Below are 15,236 nucleotides of genomic sequence, written 5' to 3' on the forward strand. Positions count from 1 at the left end.
ATCTATTGCCTGGGCTATACTGACACATTAAAAGCTTTTTTTTTTTTTTAATTGGCTGTGCTGGGTCTTTGTTGCTGTGCTCCGGCAGTGCTCTGGCTTTCTCAGTTTGTGCTGAGTGGGGGCACTCCGACTTCTCATTGCAGTGGCTTCTCATGTTGCAGGACATGGGCTCTGAGGTGCTTAGGCTTCAGTAGTTGTGGCTCCCTGGCTCTAGAGCTCAGGCTTAGTGGTTGTGGCACATGGGCTTAGCTGTGCCATGGCATGTGGGATCTTCCCAGACCAGGGATCGAACCGGTTTCCCATGCATTGCAAGGTGGATTCTTAACCACTGGACTACCAGGGAAGCCCCTAAATTTTTTGAAATGAGTTGACAACACTTGAGAGGTTGTACAAAAATGTCTTAATTTGTCACTTGTTCTAAATTCAAAAGATATGGTAACACTGGGCATTTAAGCTGGCAGTTGTTTCAGTTGAATAGCAACTGTTCCCTGTAGACAGGGCCTGTGCTCTCTGGTTCCAAGGTTCCTAGACTCCCTATTGTGCCCCAGACACTGAGGCCCAGTGCCACATACCAGTAACCATCATGCTCGGGCTGCTCTTCTTACATCCCTCCCTTTTTTTTTTTTTTTCTGTACCATGAGGCATGCAGGATGATCCCCGAGCAGGGATTGAACTGTGCCCCCAGCAGTGGAAGGGTGGAGTCTTAACCATTGGACCACCAGGGAAGTCCCATCTCTCCCCTTAAAAAAAAAAAAATTTTATTTGGCTGTGTTGGTTCTTACTTGGAGCACACAGGCTAAGTGAGGGCTCAGTACTCGTGGCGAGAGGCATGCGGGCTCTTAGTTCTCTGACCAGGGAGCAAACCTGTGTCCCTGAACTGGAAGGCAGATTAACCACTGGACCACCAAGAAAGTCTCCCACCTCTCCCTTTTAATCACTTGTATTACTCACCCAGACTCCTGTATTTGTGAGTACTTTTTCTAGGTGTTTTTTTTTTTAGAACAGAATAAATTGAAAAATACTGGAAAATACTGTACACACACAAAATATTTAATGAAATTTTGGTTTCTGTTATACATATGTACCAGGTGTGAAAGTAGTCCAAGTGAGAGATTGTAGGGTATGGTGCATCTGGCACCATTCATGTTAGGAGCTTAGAAAGAAAAGGTACAGAGTTGGCTGGATAATGTGACAGTGGAATGGTATTTCAAAGGAAATAGGGAGCCAAAAAGATGGGGTATGTGTTAGGAATTCCCTTCATGAATAGAGGAAAACCTGAGGGGTAGGAAAGAGGAGGAACCATATGGAAGACCTTCAATACTACGATTTAAATGTTTATCTATGAAGTAGAGGCCCTTTGTAAGAACTACCACTGAAAAAAGTAAGCCTTCCCAGTAAGGGTCAGGCATTTACCAGGTCAAATTTAATCCTTACAAACCAAAGTGGGAGGCATTTAATGTCCTTATTTAATAGATAAGAAAAAAATGCCCCCAGAGCCTCACTAAAGATCAGTAGCAGATAGAATTCGAATACCGGACTGATAATAAAGCCAACGCATTTCTCATTACACTTTTTTTTTTTTGAGGAAGAGCAATAAGTGTGATGTTTAAAGGAGATTAAATTACCATATGTGTACAGAGCATATTTGAGAAGCTAGAAGCAAGACACTCACCCTTCTTAGATCCTAGAAATGAAATGTATCAAACACTGAATACTTAACAGTAGTCATATACCTGGGAAATGAAATGGCTTTCTTAGACTGATTATAATGAATTTACTTATTTCAACTAGACTTGTGTAAGTAGTGGTTACTTCAACAAATGAGAAAAACAGTAATTTTTAAGACTATTCTGACTTTTTGTGGCCATACAGTTGTCTGAGATTATTATTCTAATTCTTTGTAAAGAACTATATACAATTAGAGGTTAAAATTCAGTTTGTAAGCAATGTTTTCTCAACAGAGAATTTAATACTGTCATTATTCTGATTTTTAAAACTGAAAAAGACTTATTCTAAGGTCCAAGGATCACAATAAACTATGGGAAATTCTTCAAGAGATGGGCATACCAGACCACTTGACCTGCCTCTTGAGAAACCTGTATGCAGATCAGGAAGCAACAGTTAGAACTGGACATGGAACAACAGACTGGTTCCAAATAGGAAAAGGAGTACATCAAGGCTGTATACTGTCACCCTGCTTATTTCACTTATATGCAGAGTACATCATGAGAAACGCTGGGCTAGAGGAAGCACAAGCTGGAATCAAGATTGCCAGGAGAAATATCAGTAACCTCAGATATGCAGATAACACTACCCTTATGGCAGAAAGTGAAGAAGAACTAAAGAGCCTCTTGATGAAAGTGAAAGAGGAGAGTGAAAAAGTTGGCTTAAAGCTCAATGTTCAGAAAACGAAGATCATGGCATCCAGTCCCATCACTTCATGGCAGATAGATAGGGAAACAGTGGAAACAGTGGCTGACTTTATTTTTTTGGGCTCCAAAATCACTGTAGATGGTGATTGCAGCCATGAAATTAAAAGACGCTTACTCCTTGGAAGGAAAGTTATGACCAACCTAGACAGCATATTAAAAAGCAGAGACTTTACTTTGCCAACAAAGGTCCATCTGGTCAAGGCTTTGGTTTTTCCAGTAGTCATGTATGGATGTGAGAGTTGGACTGTGAAGAAAGCTGAGCGCTGAAGAATTGATGCTTTTGAACTGTGGTGTTGGAGAAGACTCTTGAGAGTCTCTTGGACTGCAAGGAGATCCAACCAGTCCATCCTAAAGGAGATCAGTCCTGGGTGTTCATTGGAAGGACTGATGTTGAAGTTGAAACTCCAATACCTTGGCCACCTCATGCGAAGACTTGACTCATTGGAAAAGACCCTGATGCTGGGAAGGATTGTGGGCAGAAGAAGGGGACGACAGAGGATGAGATGGCTGGATGGCATCACCGACTCAGTGGACATGAGTTTTGGTAAACTCCAGGAGTTGGTGATGGACAGGGAGGCCTGGCGTGTGGCGATTCATGGGGTCGCAAAGAGTCGGACACGACTGAGCAACTGAACTGAACTGAACTGACTGAAGGACTTGAATTTGAACACTGTTTATCTAAGATGGTCTTTTTTAGAAAAGTATTTTGGGGGCTGCTCCAGCACTCAGTTGCAGTAGGAAGGACTTTCAATTTTCATGGGCATTTGGACCCTAGTTTCCTAACCAGGGATTGAAACCAGGCCCTTTGCATTGGAAGCACAGTGTCTTAAGCCACCAGAGACGTTCTTAGCTTACTCGTATCCTTCTCTTGGCCTCAGACAGCAAGCAAATGGAGAATGGGATTGTGAAATTAAGTGACCGAGGAACAGCATTTAGCAGAATTCACTGGGCTGAGATTGAACTTACCTGTCACTGATCAGTATGGAAATCTCACTGGGCATTCAATTTTAAGCTCCCTTGCAAGACCTTTTAGAGGTATACACCACTGAAGCTCACAGAACACAGTAAGGTGGTTTTACTAAAACGAAGCAGTAGCTTTTCAAACACTTGTAGATGTAAGATGTTACATGGACCAAGGTGGTTAATGAATTTTTTTGGTGGGGGGGCATACCTCAAGGCATGCGGGATCTTCATTCCCTGACCAGGGATCAAACCAGAGTCCCCTGCATTGGAGGCCTGGAGTTTTAACCGCTGGATTGCCAGGGAAGTCCCAATGAACAAATTTCAGAAATTGTTTAGTAAAACAAAACATTATGACTTAATATTTCACGTTAAAACTGAAGTTAGTTACTAACTAAAGTTAGTTAGAATCAGTGACAGATTCTAGTTATAATCTGAAGATTATCTGGTCTCTACAACTTTTGATATACCATAACCCTCACATGATGCTTTAAAACTGCTCAGAGCTCCCCAAACACATCACCTTGTCCAAACCGTTTCTCCCACAAAAATGTCCGTTATCAGCAGACCCCATCCCCTCTGCTGGGAGGTTCCAATGTGGCCTTCAAAGCCCAGTTTATTACCTGGTTTCTGTGACTTCCAATTACTCATTCAACACTGAGTACCTGCTACATGCTGGGCACAACAGACTTGTTTCCTGCCATCATGGAACCTTATAGATGATAGTCAATATTACCAAATGCTAGAAACAAAATGCTTATGGTGATATGTGGGAGTATGACAAGAGAGACTTGGATTGGGTGTTGAATGAGGCATCTTTAAGGAAATACTTAACTAAGGTCTGAAGGATGAGTAGGAGGTAGCTGAGCATAGGCAGAACAGAGCTTTACAGGTAAAAAGCACCGAGGCAGGAGGGAAAGCAGCAGTTTGAGGAACTGAAAGGAGCCCTCATGGCAGTCCTATGGTTATGATCTTCTTCTAGCCTTCATGAGGTGCCTCTCGCTAGGCCCTTGCTTTGTGCAGCCCCTGAGTTGCACTGAGCTGTTTCTGTTAAGCTCAATCACTAAATTCTTTGAAGGCAGAATTATCTTACTTCTGTTTTGGACATTCAATACATCACAAATAAGCAAGTATCAATTCAAGACAAAACTACCACAGAGGTCAGAAGATTCATCTCTTTGGCTCTGCCACTAAGTTGCAATGTGACCTTAGGCCAGGTCCCTGGATCCTGCAGGACTCACAAGCTCTTTCAAATTCATGGTCTTAAAGGCTTACTTGACTGGAAGTCTCCAATTATGAACATGCCTCCTCCGGATAACTTGCTTATTGCCTTTAGCAGACAAAAAGTACAGATGGTTGAGTTAGGGTAGGATACATCTAAAGTTGATTTTATGTAAATCACACATCCCTTCACATCCTATTATTTTTTTTGGCCGCACCTCATGGCATGTTTGGAGAAGGCAATGGCAACCCACTCCAGTACTCTTGCCTGGAAAATCCCATGGACGGAGGAGTCTGGTAGGCTGCAGTCCATGGGGTCGCCAGGAGTTGGACACGACTGAGTGACTTCACTTTCACTTTTCACTTTCCTGGACTGGAGAAGGAAATGGCAACCCAGTGTTCTTGCCTTGAGAATCCCAGGGACAGGGGAGCCTGGTGGGCTGCTGTCTATGGGGTCGCAGAGAGTCAGACACAACTGAAGCGACTTAGCAGCAGCAGCAGCAAGGCATGTGGAATCTTATTTCCCTGACCAGGAATTGAACCCATACCCCCTGCACTGGAACTGCTTAAACACTGGACCACCAGGGAGGTCCCTCCCTTATATCCTTAATGTAAGTATATATATGCACTTGAAAAAAAGTCAACCAAGTTCAGTTCTCCTAACTCATTGATTTGAACACATTTTGTCTCACTCCCTTTACCATTATTGGAAGCCACCTCTTCAGTTCAAAATTCAAGTTGGGTAGGAAGGAAAAAGTGATGTTTCTAAAAATAACTTTGGTTTACTTATCATAAAAGGCATGAGTGGTTGGTTTTGAATTACAGTAGTAAGAGAACAAGGTGCTTAGTTAATCCCAATACCTCTATTTTGAATCACAAATTTCTGGGTGACTAAAATTCCTAGAGTTAAAATTAAATTGGGAAGGGGCTGACTACCAGAAAGTAAACACCTACTTTATTAATATAACAGCAAGAGAAAGGGTTTCAAATTTTTTAGAAGAAAAATAACATCAACCAGCACTACCTGGTAAAGGTTACAAGATGAAATGCCCGCATTTATTGTTCTGCTGGCCCCCCACACACTGCAGATATTTCATCAAGGACAACTGCCATCAGATATTCTGTAAGAACACGATTTTCACTGCAGGTAGCTTCACAGTCAACTCCACAAATAGAAGACGGAAATGACATATTATTTCTGTTTTAGAAGGTTTTGGTGTACAGAAATTCTTGATGTGGATAACACATCCTTGCTTCTTGAATTTAAGGAATACCATGAACTAATCTATCAATTTTTCTGATATAGTCTGCCAGAGTGCTCTGCGAAGAATCTTTCTTCCGTTCCTACCAGGTCCAGGTGAGAAGAGAGCGAACAGTGGGAAGGTGCCCTGTACTAACAGGCAATTCAGGTGACGCTCTGTGCTCCACTTCCTTTCTGCTGGCAGTAGTAGGCATTTCTTTTGGCAGCTGCAGCAGTTTGATGGGGGGGGAGGAAGAGGCAGCCCACCAATCACCTCTTCTTGAAGCCATATTTTTTGCGTTCATAGAAGAGATCTGTCTTAGAGCTTCCCAAATTTACAATCTTTGGGCAACCATCTCTCTGGAAAACAGAAAAGTTGTTAAAAGTCTCTGAGCTTGAATTGAAAGGAATCTAAGATAAAAATTTGGGCTTCCCTTGTGGCTCAGCTGGTAAAGAATCTGCCTGCAATGCAGGAGGCCTGGGTTCGATCCCTGACTTGGAAAGATCCTCTGGAGAAGGGCAAGGCTCCCACTCCAATATTCTGGCCTGGAGAATTCCATGGACTGTATAGTCCATGGGGCTGCAAAGAGTCAGATGCGACTGAGTGACTTCCACACTAAGATAAAAATAACTTTTGGATTAATGGTTTAGCCATTCATCTTACCAGTTCGGTTATCCTATTTGATCAATCAAGTATTAAGCACCTAGAATTTGCCATCTATCCAGTGGCCTGCACTTAGAATGCTGGATTCTTAGCCCACTTCTGTTGCTAATATGATACAGTGGAGGCAAAATCTAAAACTCTTTTAAGGTGAACTTCCCTGATGGTCCAATGGTTAAGACTCTGTGCTTCCAATGAATCGAGCATGGGTTTGATCACTGGTTGGGGAACAAAGATCCGACATGATGTGTGGCCCCCAAAATAAATAAAACTCTTTAAGGCGTTCAAAGGATTTTCTCCAAGTGAGAGATAGGAAATGGTAATAATTATCTACAGATCAAGCTCTTTAGCTTTCTTTCACTATCCCAAGAAAGAGAATACCAAGGGAAAAAAACTAAAGACTTTAGGAAATAGTGCCTTATATTTTAAGTATTATAAGAGAATACTGAGTTTGATGTGTTCTTATTAATTCACTTAATTTGACACATGGTCTTGGGAGAAGAGTGCTCCTGTGCCAGAGATCACTGTTGACAGTCCATACTCTGATTTGTAATGTCAGGCTCCCCTGGCCATTTTGTGAGCTTGAGTGGTTTCAGTGAAGCCCCGGGGAAACTGTGTGTTGCAGGGATGATGGCTCCATCAGTTGATTTGAGATGATGGGAGGAAAACTGGGGGAATTGCTACTGGAAGAAGCCTTCCTAGATCTGATGATTTTAGTAAACATCCATGTCAAAGGTAGTTGCTTGACGTTGGGCTATGGAATGAATGAATGAATGAGTCCAGTCCTCAGACATCTTATTTCTAATTCAGCTGATTTCTCTTTTGGGGGACTGATAGTAACACTGTAAAAAAGTCTCTGAAAAGACACAAAGCCATCACTAACATTTCATTATTTTCTAGAAAACATGTATTGGTTGGCCAAAAAGTTCCTTCAGGTTTTTCTGCAAAGATGTTACTGAGGGGCTTCCCTGGTGGGGAAGTGCCCACCTTGTGGTTAAAAGCCACATGGTTAAGTGGCTCTTCCAGTGGTTAAGAGCCCACCTTGCAATGCAGCAGACACCGGTTTGACCCCTGATCTGGGAAGAACCCACATGCTGGGTGGGAACTAAGCCCCTGTACCACTACTACTGATCCCACGCACCTAGAGCCTGTGCTCTGCAACAAGAGAAGCCACTGCAATGAAAAGCCCATGCACCACAACAAAAAGTAGGCCCCACTTGCTGCAATGAGAGACAGCCTGTGCACAGCAGTGAAGACCCAGCACAGCCAAAAAAAAAAGGAAAAACCTGAAGGAACTTTGTGATCAATCCAGTACCACGTGTTACATTGAGAACTACCGTCTGTGGAGCTCAGTGCGCTGAGGGAGCCAGGCTGTGGGGAGACCAGCCCCACCAATACTAGGTGCTAGGTGAAGTCAAGTAAGCCATGTAATCTGTACTGGGAGTCTTGGTACAAATGTCAGAAGAACTGCCTCTCCTGACCCAAGATAGCCTGCTATTAGCCACGACAGTGCTCTAAGCCCTTTAGGGATGCTATGAAATTTTGTGGTATGATGACAGCCTGTTCAGGTTTACTACGCCTCACTGACTTGCATGACTGGGCAAACCACTTCTGTCTGAATTCATATCCAGCTATAAAACAAGATGACTGATCAGGTCAATGTTTACAAACTGTATTTATAGAGCCCTAGAGAGTCCTGAGAGGTGCCAGGTGACTGCAGGACTCCTCCCCCGATCTGTGCAGCTCTGTTCTCACTCACATTAAGACTGTAGGCTCTGGAGACAGGCCACCTGAATTCTGAGAAGTTATTACCCTCTTTGTGTTTCTTTTTAGTCATATTATTAAATTACTACAATGGTAGAACCTACCTTACAGAGTTAATCAATAAATCTACTTAGAACAATACCTGGCATATAGCCAGCCTTTAATAAATTATAAGAAATTGCCAAAAACAAATAGCAGCAATTTCATAATAGTCCAACCTAACACACCCACACATATGGCTTCTGTATGAGATACTTTTTGAAGATAGGATTCCACATATTAAAAAGTTGAGAAAAACATCAGAAAGCCAATGTTTTAGATTACTAGCTTTTTGGCTTTTATGGCATTTTCTCTCACTGACTTATAAATTTCCTATTTTCTTGCCTAAACTCCTGTTTTTATTTTCTACATATCCTGTGGGTCTAGTGGTTGTTCCCAAATTCTAACAATACTGTGAGAAGTGAAGATGTGTGCACTGGCTGGCTTTTGGGAATGTGCCTGTGAATGGAGACCATGAAAATGAAGATGTTTAAGAAAACCTCGAAGGATGGTACAGAGAGTATTTGTGAGCTGAGCTAGGGAGTATATTAAAAACAACCTGCAAATGTCTGCCTGGTGCCAGTAGCTCTTTTAGCAACTGTATGCCTGAATACAAATTTCAGCCTTTCTCAGTCCTCCCAGAGGGTAACAGATTTCCCCATTCTGAGCATAGGGAGCTTTTATTTTAGGCAGCTACAGCTTGAATTGAATGTACATGTTGCATGGCCACTTAATTTCTAAAATTTCACACACAAAAAAGTAGACACTTGACTGCCAAGTGCTTCTTTCCATTATACTAAATATGTCCATTAAAACATCCCCGTGTGTGCATGCTAGGTCAGTTCTGCTGCTGCTGCTAAGTCACTTCAGTCCCAGTCATGTCCGACTCTATGCGACCCCACAGACGGAAGCCCACCAGGCTCCCCCATCCCTGGGATTCTCCAGGCAAGAACACTGGAGTGGGTTGCCATTTCCTTTTCCAGTTCAGGAAAGTGAAAAGTGAAAGTGAAGTCGCTCAGTCGTGTCCGACTCTCAGCGACCCCATGGACGGAAAATCCTCCGTCCATGGGATTTTCCAGGCAAGAGCACTGGAGTGGCGTGCCATTGCCTTTTCCAGCTAGGTCAGTTCAGTTGTGTCCAATTCTATGTGACCCCATGGACTGTAGCCTGCCAGGCTCCTCTCTCCATGGGATTCTCCAGGCAAGAATACTAGAGTAGGTTGCTGGGGCCCTCCTCCGGGGGATCTTTCAGACCCATGGATTGAACTCTCTTATGTCTCCTGCATAGGCAGGCAGGTTCTTTACCATTAGTGCCACCTGAGAAGCCCCTGAAACATCCCCAGGAGAAGCCTAAGGTGGGCTCCATTACCAACCACCAAGGTGAACCAATGCCTATGATTTCCTTCCTGAGGTGGGCTGAACGTCAAGTCCATTTCTATGGCACAAAAGCAAGCTACAAAAATTACCCTGGACCTGGACCTGGTGAAAATCCAGGACTTGAAAGTAATACTTAAAAAACCAACACTGATCATGTACCAAAATATAACATACCATGGGGAAATGTGTATAGAACCAAACTGCAGGAAAAGGCAATTTACAAATTTTGAGATCAGAAAAACAGGATTACAGAAAATGGGTCCATATATCCATTTCTTATAATCAGTAGCAAAGAATTACCAACAGCAGGCAAGACCTGCTTGATTAACAGAAACTAGAAGATGAACCACTGACTCTTCCAGCAACTATTTAATGAATACCTACAATGTAAAAACCAGACTGTATACTGGTTTGAGACCTTAACAAGGGCATCACATTTTCTACTAGAAACTTTTAGCTCTCAGTAAATGTATCTAGGAGGTAAAAGGGATTACTACTACGCTTTGCCGGCTGGGGGTCAGGGTGAGATTTCCTCAAAGCCACACACAATATCTTAGTAGCAAAGCCAAGACCTGAACTTGGGCTTTCTACCTCCTGTGTTTTTTGTTAACAAAGCTTCCTGGAGGCAAACCCCAAAACTTTCACAAGGTTTAGGAAGTTGCAGAGAAGGGTAAACTTGTGTATTACCTTTGAAAAATATCAAGTATCTTTTCTGTATATCTAACTGCTCTGCTGTTTACTTAAATGGGGAGAAGAGAATGGTAGATGTAGCATGAGACATAGAGGCGCATCCTTAACCACCTTGAGAAGAGAAATACGATGAGTGTTTAGGGTGAGTGCTTTGAGTTAGATGATGCATCTTCAATAAGGATGAAAACATCTTTGACATTACAGTGGTTTGTGATCTTACCCAACAAAATCTTATCCAACTTTAATTCCTCTTGTTGTGGAGAAAATGTAAATAAAGTTTTTTGGCATTCAAGATCTTAGTTCCTCAACCAGAGATCAAATCTGTGTCCCCTACAGTGGCAGCACAAAGTCCTAACCACTGGACCACTAGGGAATTCCCAAGAAAATTTAATTTGGATTTTAACCTTTCTCCTTTAGTGGAAGGGCAATAATGAAAAACCACCACCAAAAAAAAAAAAAAAAAAGGCTGAGAAAGAGTTACAGAGACCTGGGTTCTAATCCCATATCTGCCATTTATTCATCATGTGACCTTGGGCCAAACCTGCCTTTAAGCTATTCATTTCCTCATCTGTATCATGCACAACTTTTAGACAAGAATGACCAGCACAGTACCTGGCATGCAGCAAGAGCTCCAAAAATACTAGTTGCTATTTTTCTTGTTATCTGGTTGGGAGAGTTGAGGAAAATGGTTAAGTAAAAGGAGTCGAGGGTGAAGGGAGATCAATAAGATGCTACATTATAAGAAACTACACATTGGTCCTCTGGCAGCAGTGCCCACAGATATTGTCCCTGACCCCTGTGTATTCTTGAGGCTTTGAAAATACTATAGAGAACACCTAACTTGGCTTACTGGGCTAATTCTCTTATAAATTATGGAAGTTGCTGGAAGAGAATAATAAGAGGCGTTGCTTTGGCTGTAGGAATATTTGTGTATATGAAAGTCTTGGGCACTTAATCTACACCATGATCTGTAAGGCTGAGAGGCTGGATCATGTCACTGGGCTGTTTTGTGTTCCTTGGAAACTATTGTTGAGTAAACGCGAGCTAGATCCCATCTCAAATATCCTCAGAACATTCCTGTACAATGTGAAATAAGGGAAGTGGTGACATCTAGAATGAGGCACAAGGATCCAGAGAGATCAAGTCACACGCCACATGCAGACGAATCAGACAACAATTAACCTTTATTAAGCACTCTCTGGTTGTAAGCGTATCAGATAAGAACTCTAGCTATGGAAAAGTTCAAGAAAATGTCGTCCTTAATAGACTCTTTGGCTAGTTTTAGTTAGTTAAAGACCTGCTTGTACTTTTTTTCACTGATATTGTCTCACCATGGTATAGACAATAATCACCCAACACCTACTGTGTACAAGACACTCTCTAGGGGGAGCTCCTACAGATGATTTACAGGAGTAGCACAAAAATGTGTACCAGACTTACAATATATGCCAGGATTATACCAAGAGCTGGGGCTTCCCAAGTGGCTCAGGGGTAAAAAGAATCTGCCTGTCAAGCAGGAGACCTAGGTTCAATCCCTGGCTCAGGAAGATCCTCTGGAGAAGGAAATGGCAACCACTTCAGTATTCTTGCCTGGGAAATCCTATGGACAGAGGAGCCTGGTGGTGGGGCTACAATCTATGGGGTGGCAAAAGAGTTAGACACAACTTAGCAAACTAAACAGCAGCAACATACCAAGGGCTAGAGAAAAAGGGAGACAAATACAAAAACCAAAGTTCGTTCTCTATCGGGAGAATAACCTAGCTGGTGGGTCAGATTGAGCAGGGTATGATTTGATAGTCAAAGATAAATGCAAATCAGAGTTTAGGATAAAAGAATGTTCACATCGGGGACTTCCCTGGTGGCCCAGTGTTTAAAAATCTACTTTGCAATGCAGGGGACATGGATTTGATCCTTGATCAGGGATCCTTGGTTAGTTGCTTGCCTTGGAGCAACTAACCCTGTGCACAAGAACCAGAGCAGCCCCCCAAAAGAGAGAGAATGTTCAAATCACCAACTGAAATTATGTTTCTGGTACTTTATCTATGACCGTTCTCATCTCCCTAAATAACAGAAGACTTTAACAGTGTAAGAAATAGGTTTATCTGCTCTAATATGTCCCACTTATTAGAGATAGGCAAAATCTAACTGCAAAGATTCTGAGGTGGCTGAATCGTTTCTCTTCAACATAGGCACATCACAGACTTATGAAAGGACACCATGAGGTTTAGTCAGAAAGCTTGGACTTGCCACTTATTAGCTGGGAGAGAGGCTGTAAAATGGGGATAATAATAACCCCTAATTAACAAAGCTATTGAATAAGGGAGATAACATCTATATAGAAGGGGGGTCTTCCTGACTCAGGGGCTGAACTATGATGAACCTGAGTCTCTCACATTGCAGGCAGATTCTTTACCATCTGAGCAACCAGGGAAGCCATATATATATATATATATATATATATATATATATATTTAATTATCTACTATTTGTAAAAGAACATATAAAGAATTATTTATCTTTTGGCAATTCGCTGGCAGTTCAGTGGTTAGGATTCTGCATTCCCACTGCAGGGGGCCTGGGTTCCATCCCTGGTTGGGAACTAAGATCCCCAAAGCTGCCCAGCATGGCCAAAGAATTTTTTATTTTTTTTTTGCCTTATGTCTTATGCTAGATTAGGTAACCAGATACCTCATATTAGCCTATTGGTACTGTATCACACTTTGTTTTATTGTCATAAGAAGAATAAAAGGTGATTCATGAGTTGTCCTCCCCTCCTCCAAGAAGCCTGTTTTTGGTACAGATCTATAGCTCTCTACTGTATCCTGGGAACTGGCTCAAGGAGTTGAATAACTTGCCATTGCCAGCATACAATGTTAAGGGGCAAAAATGTCACAAGCAGAATCCCAAGCAATTCTGAAAAATCAAAGCAAAAGAATCCTCTAGCTACTCAGAGCTGAAATCAACTTGAATAGTCCCAAATTCAGACGTCAACACATCCACCTGAACAGTCCTTAATGATAATAAAGAGAATTACTGAATGGCTATTATACACCATGCACCATGCTAGGACTTAAAAAAATGCAGAATATTGGGAGTTTCCTGATGGCCTAAAGGTTAGGATTCTGGGTTTTCACTGCAGTGGCCAGGGTTCAAGATCCTGTAAGCTATGTGGCACAGTAAAAAAAAAAAAAAAAAAAAAGATATTGTTTGTGAATAAAAATGAGAGAGACATCAAAGGAATAGAGGGCTTTCCAAATTGCCAGTGTTGACCAAAATTTGCTTCTCTTGCACTTTTGTCCTTGATATAAAATAACTGCCTTTTGTTGGGCTACACCCAGTTTGGCTCACAGATGTTGAAGAAATTATACCTTAGATGACTAAACAAACATACTCATCTACAGACCATACAGTTTTCTGTGGATGGCAAAGTATTACTAAACACAAGGGAAGATCAGATGAAAAGCTTCCTATATATACTCACATCTTTCTCCTGGATGGTGCATTCCTTACAATAATAGGCATCTGAAACTCCAGGGCCTCCACAGATCACACAGCGTCCCTGGTAAGAGCCATAGTTACACTCGTCGCATATGCGCACCAGGGTGCAAGGACGCACATAGGAGTCACAGATCACACACTTGCCATCACCTATGAGGAGGAGAGAATGCAGTTACACCCACGTGCAAGTACCTCAAGTCCTCTGCCCTCCTCCTGCTATGGGGACTACACCAGTCTCCTAACAGTGGCTTGAGGACCCTCTACTTTGGCATCACAAAACCTGACTTACCTCGTGTCCATCTCAATCTCTACAACACACAGGAAAAGTTAACCAGCTACTGGGTAAAGTGCTTAGAGAAGCACCTGGTAGATACGTCTATATAAATTAATTAGCAGAACGCTGAGTATGTCAGGGATGGGGTCATGCTACTTCTGGTCCAAAGCCAAAGATTCTCTCAAAACCTAGTGTCTAAAACGTGCAAGCTGGAGTGAGGGTGGTGGCCTTTAGTTGTAGCCTGGCACTGTGCTGACATTCTTCGGGTCACGTCTACTCAAAGCCCTCTTAGTGCCACCGCTGAAAATGCCCGTTTGCTTGCTCTACAGAAACTGAGTGGGCCAGGTGGGCTCTTTGGGGAGGCGTGTTCCACTCACACTTTTCACACAGTCTTCCAATGGCTGCAAGATAAAAGACGGTAAAGAGCACAATTAGGATTAAAGTTTTGACGAAGAGGGGACAAACATCCTCGAGCTTGCGGTGGGAACAGGAGCAGGGTCTACAGTGAGCCCTGAGGGGATCTATCCATCTTATCCCCTTAAACTTCAATCCGAACCAAATTCACAGCCTCCTCACAGGTCCTGTGCAAACTGAGAATTTCTCCCAACCCCATTCCGGCAGCCTGCCTCCGGCTCCCAGCACGCGAGCCCCCGCCCTCTTTTCATCAGAGATGACCGCAAACCCGCACGCTCCTACACTTTCAACTGAGAGGCGGGAAACGTGGCGCCTCCCGGGCAAGACCCTAAGCAAGTGACGGGAACCCCGGACTTCTCAGGTCCTAATACTATTCCCACCCAGACAGCCGGGGGCAGAAGGCTGCCTCACCAACACCAGCCTGCTTGCGGCAAAAGATCAAGTCCGGGTGATGTTTAGCCATAGCGCCCTCTCAAGCCACCGGAAGCTTAGAGAACTTCCGTCCGACCTTTAACCTCCGTTGCTCCTGCCTCTTGGTCGCCGTGATTGGCTCCATCAGCGTTTATACTCTTTGCACCAAGCCCCGCTGGTTCTCGCGAGATTAAATTCCAAAGCCAAGTTTCCGTCCTAACGGGGGCCAGGTCCTGGCAGGTGCATGAAAGTTGTT

The 15,236-nt window shown here is 43.0% G+C and overlaps 2 protein-coding genes across 2 annotated transcripts in view; one reads left to right on the forward strand and one right to left on the reverse strand.

Annotated features, from left to right (window-relative positions):
• The window catches only part of ACO2 (aconitase 2), a 67,026-nt gene that overhangs the window by 3,486 nt on the left and 48,304 nt on the right, over nucleotides 1-15,236 (forward strand). The gene's annotated exons all lie outside the window — the stretch shown is intronic.
• PHF5A (PHD finger protein 5A) lies at nucleotides 5,642-15,063 on the reverse strand. Its single transcript, XM_081587670.1, has 4 exons — nucleotides 14,981-15,063; nucleotides 14,533-14,556; nucleotides 13,865-14,031; nucleotides 5,642-6,213 (listed from the first exon to the last, which is right to left on the reverse strand). Exons 1-4 carry the CDS (start codon nucleotides 15,030-15,032, stop codon nucleotides 6,124-6,126), a joined length of 333 nt encoding a protein of 110 aa, XP_081443796.1. The 5' UTR covers nucleotides 15,033-15,063; the 3' UTR covers nucleotides 5,642-6,123.

This window comes from Giraffa tippelskirchi, chromosome 4 (assembly GCF_054371585.1).
Source record: "Giraffa tippelskirchi isolate mGirTip1 chromosome 4, T2T-mGirTip1v1.2.pri, whole genome shotgun sequence".
NCBI classification, from domain to species: Eukaryota; Metazoa; Chordata; class Mammalia; order Artiodactyla; family Giraffidae; genus Giraffa; species Giraffa tippelskirchi.

Coding starts and splice junctions, on each gene's coding strand:
- PHF5A (XM_081587670.1), bottom strand. CDS start 15,032: ATGGCTAAACATCACCCGGACTTGATCTTTTGCCGCAAGCAGGCTGGT. Junction 14,032..14,532: donor TGGAAGACTGTGTGAAAAGT/GTGAGTGGAACA, acceptor TCCTCCTCATAG/GTGATGGCAAGTGTGTGATC. Junction 6,214..13,864: donor GCACCATCCAGGAGAAAGAT/GTGAGTATATAT, acceptor TCTGTTTTCCAG/AGAGATGGTTGCCCAAAGAT.